The sequence below is a fragment of the Cicer arietinum genome, chromosome 7 (genome assembly GCF_000331145.2).
Source record: "Cicer arietinum cultivar CDC Frontier isolate Library 1 chromosome 7, Cicar.CDCFrontier_v2.0, whole genome shotgun sequence".
NCBI lineage: Eukaryota > Viridiplantae > Streptophyta > Magnoliopsida > Fabales > Fabaceae > Cicer > Cicer arietinum.
This window is the reverse complement of record NC_021166.2, coordinates 10,608,099-10,612,456: the sequence shown is the minus strand read 5'-3', so window position 1 is coordinate 10,612,456 and position 4,358 is coordinate 10,608,099. Positions and strand designations below refer to the sequence as shown.

At 36.0% G+C, this 4,358-nt stretch overlaps 1 protein-coding gene across 1 annotated transcript; it reads left to right on the top strand.

Annotated features, from left to right (window-relative positions):
• Nucleotides 1-902: 902 nt before the first annotated feature.
• On the top strand, nucleotides 903-3,518 carry LOC101504049 (subtilisin-like protease 4). Its single transcript, XM_004515727.4, has one exon. The coding sequence runs from the start codon at nucleotides 997-999 to the stop codon at nucleotides 3,256-3,258; it is 2,262 nt and encodes a 753-aa protein (XP_004515784.1). The 5' UTR covers nucleotides 903-996; the 3' UTR covers nucleotides 3,259-3,518.
• Nucleotides 3,519-4,358: the final 840 nt, after the last annotated feature.

Here is a 4,358-nt window from a genome sequence, read left to right as displayed (position 1 = left end):
GGTATATAATTTGAAAAGAGTAGTATTATAGTATTTAATTTTTGTTTTAGTGGTATAATAATAAAAATGCGGTGAATTATTAATTAGAGTAATCCAACCCAGAATTACTCCTAGAATAATGTAATCCCTTATTTATTTTCACACACATATATATTCAATTTCTCAAATCAATTTAGGTATATATTTAGTATGACAGTCAATTTTTAGAATCACAATCACTCGCCATGATTCTTTCAAAAGTAATGTGAAACCAAAAACCAAAGATATGGTAACAAACTAAACATATGTTTGGTAAAGTGGTTTGAAGATGCAAATACACATTGATCTTGATACTACTGGTTGTAGCTTCTCACTAGGCATGGAGTTTTGCCATGAACCTCAAAGTTTCCAAACACACTATAAATTAGTTTATGACCTCAATTTTTAGAAAACTCTCGTATTTTACTTCATATATTTTAAATACTTATAATCCTAAAATAACTTTTTTCGTAAATAAAATCTATAAATTTGCTTTAATATACTTCAACCACAATCTAAAAGCCAATTCAGATTTGATCTTTCAAGTTCACTTGACAGTACAGTATACACTGTGTACATTTAAATTGTCAGGAGTAGTAGAAAAATTCCAAGTAGTACAGCCTAGCAAATGGCAATGCAAAAGACACAGCCTGCAGAGAATAAATCTCAACGACATATCCATGATTCCATGAAGCAACCTTCCAACTAATAATTATGGTAAACAGAGCATGGCAGGAACCGCAAAAAAGCAAAAGCTTTATTAAAAATAAATACAAATCAATGTTGCCGACTTTAGAATAACTAAAATCATGATTCACGACATACAATATATCATATAATATAACCAAGCCGGCCAAAGTTGATTATATTCCATCATAAACGTGTTACATTACTTGTATTTATTATCACTGTGAATGTGTTAAGAGCAAACCACTTACATTCTCTTCCATCGAGCAGAAAGTAAAGTTTCTCTTGAACATGGATTATTTCCTTTTCATTGCTCTCACTTTCATGTTGAGCTTCCATATTCATTTTACTCAAGGAAGTGAACTGGTCCCTACCGAAACAAGCAGTTCAAAAATATACATTATTCATGTGAATGAGCCAGAGGGTAAGATGTTTTCTCAATCAGAAGATTTAGAAAGTTGGCATCATTCATTCATGCCACCTACTGTTATGACCTCTAAGGAACAACAACCACGAATGATTTATTCATATAGAAATGTGCTGAGTGGTTTTGCTGCAAGACTGACTCAAGAAGAGCTGAGAGCTGTGCAGCAGAAAAATGGCTTCATTTCAGCTCATCCCGAAAGGATGCTACGTCGTCAAACAACACATACACCAGATTTCTTGGGGTTGCAGCAAGATATTGGATTATGGAAGGACTCAAATTTTGGAAAGGGAGTAATTATTGGTGTTCTGGATTCAGGAATCACACCTGATCATCCTTCATTCAGTGATGCAGGAATACTACCGCCACCGCTCAAATGGAAAGGGAGATGTGAACTTAATGGTACAGCATGTAACAACAAACTAATTGGAGCAAGGTCCTTTAACAATGCAGCTAAGGCAAGGAAAGGAGAGAAGGGTGAGGCGCCGATTGATGAGGATGGACACGGGACTCACACAGCAAGTACAGCGGCTGGTGCTTTTGTGGACAAAGCACAAGTACTGGGAAATGCCAAAGGTACAGCAGCAGGGATGGCTCCTCATGCTCACCTAGCAATTTACAAAGTGTGCTTTGGAGAAGACTGTCCGGAGAGTGATATACTAGCGGCATTAGACGCAGCTGTGGAGGATGGTGTGGATGTAATATCGATATCGCTTGGTCTAAGCCAGCCGCCTCCATTTTTTAATGACAGCACTGCTATAGGGGCTTTTGCAGCAATTCAAAAGGGAATCTTTGTAAGTTGTGCAGCAGGAAATTTTGGCCCTTTTGATGGTTCACTGGTTAATGGAGCTCCATGGATTCTCACTGTTGGAGCAAGTACTATTGACAGAAGCATTGTTGCAACAGCAAGGCTTGGAAATGCGGAAGAATTTAATGGTGAGTCTGTTTTCCAGCCTTCCAATTTTTCTCCAACATTGTTGCCCTTGGCATATGCAGGAAAGAATGGAAAACAAGCATCGACATTTTGTGCTAATGGATCATTGAGTGACATTGATTTCAGAGGCAAGGTTGTTTTGTGTGAGAGGGGAGGGGGTATAGGAAGAATTGCCAAAGGAGAGGAAGTAAAAAGAGCAGGTGGTGCAGCCATGATTCTGACAAATGATAAAATCAATGGTTTCAGTCTCTCAGCTGATGTACATGTCCTACCAGCAACACATGTAAGCTATGCAGCTGGACTAAAAATCAAGGCCTACATAAATTCCACTGCAACACCAACAGCAAACATTTCATTTAAAGGAACGATTATTGGAAACTCGCTATCGCCAGCCGTTGCATCGTTCTCTTCAAGAGGTCCTAACTTACCAAGTCCTGGTATATTAAAACCAGATATCATAGGACCAGGTGTGAACATCCTAGCTGCATGGCCATTCCCTCTGAATAACAACACCAATTCAAACCTCAATTTCAACATTATGTCTGGAACATCAATGTCATGCCCACATCTTAGTGGCATTGCTGCTTTGCTTAAAAGCTCTCATCCTCATTGGTCACCAGCTGCTATAAAATCTGCCATAATGACTTCTGCAGACACACTAAATTTAAGAAACAAACCCATTGTTGATGAAAAACTTCAGCCTGCAAATCTCCTTGCGACCGGTTCGGGCCACGTGAATCCATCAAAAGCAAATGATCCTGGATTGGTATATGATATCCAACCTGATGATTATATACCTTATCTCTGTGGTTTAGGCTACAGTGATGTGGAAGTTGGGATCATTGCACACAAGACCATTAAATGCAGTGAGACTTCAAGCATTGCTGAAGGAGAGCTTAACTACCCTTCATTCTCTGTTGTGCTTGGTTCTTCACAGACATTCACAAGGACAGTGACAAATGTAGGTGAGGCCCACTCAACTTATGGTGTCACAGTTTCGGCACCAAAAGGGGTTGATGTGAAGGTCCAGCCAAAAAAGCTTATCTTTTCAAAAGCCAACCAGAAAGAAACATATTCAGTGACATTCAACCGTATAGGGTTGGGTAATAAGACAGAAGAATATGCTCAAGGATTTCTAAAATGGGCATCTGCTAAACACTCTGTCAGGAGTCCTATCTTGGTCAAATTTGCATAGAATAATAGTGTAACCAAGCAACAACTTGTACTACCAGACAACAAGTTTAATACTAAGAAAATAATAGGAGAATCTGTCAACAAAAGGATCACCCTAAAATGATCATCTTGTGGCTACTGATAAAGAATCAAATCATATTCCAATTATTTAGAATGGGTTGAGGGATTGAGTAGGTGTTGTTGGTAGAGAAAAATTACTTAAAAATAAAATAAAAATCAATTTATAAAATTTATTTATGTGGAAATAAAGAAGAATGCTAAATCTTCCAATTATAACATCTAAACAAGTTCTTATCTGATTTCAAGTAACGACTGAAAAAAAATAAATGCATATGACTCATTTTTTAATAGGGAAATTGAAAGGAAAGTAAAGTAAAACTCCGTTTTTATTCTCTCACTAATTTTGGTGATTTAGAGGGATGGGAGGGGTTAAATATAATTAAAAAACGGTTTAAATTTTTTTCTCTTACATTAAATACAGAATTATTAAAAATATTTTTTTTAAATCAAATATATTTTTACTTTCGATTACTTCTCTTTCATCGTCCATAAAGGTGTCTATTTTATTGATCTATTATTTACTAGTCTCAATCCATATGTTACAGGATTAAAAAAGCTCTATGGCTGAAAAGTCCCACTAGGAGAAACTCTCATAACTAAAAAACCCTCCAAAATTATGTTAATTGAGCCCATAAACCCCATCAGTTCAATCCACCAAAATAATGGGATTGGGCCTAAAAAAATTGTTTTAATAAAGGACCCATAATTAAAAGGGCTTAAGAGAGAGCTTAGTACTTTAAGACTTACTTAATTGACAATTATATTCAATATGTCTATCTCCACTTCATTAAAATCCATCTCTTCCATTAGTTGTACCAACTAAACTCTTAATCCTGGTATAGTAAGTTATGGGTGAGAGAAAATACTGCATAATCACAACACAACTTTTTTGGCACATCCAATTAAATTATTACACATTATTACGACCATTGAAATATAAATAAACACTTTTTTGTTTTAAAAATATATATAAACACTTTCCTTACAACTTTGGTTAAACTCTCCATTTCTTTCACATCTTACCTTATGTGACTTTTTTTT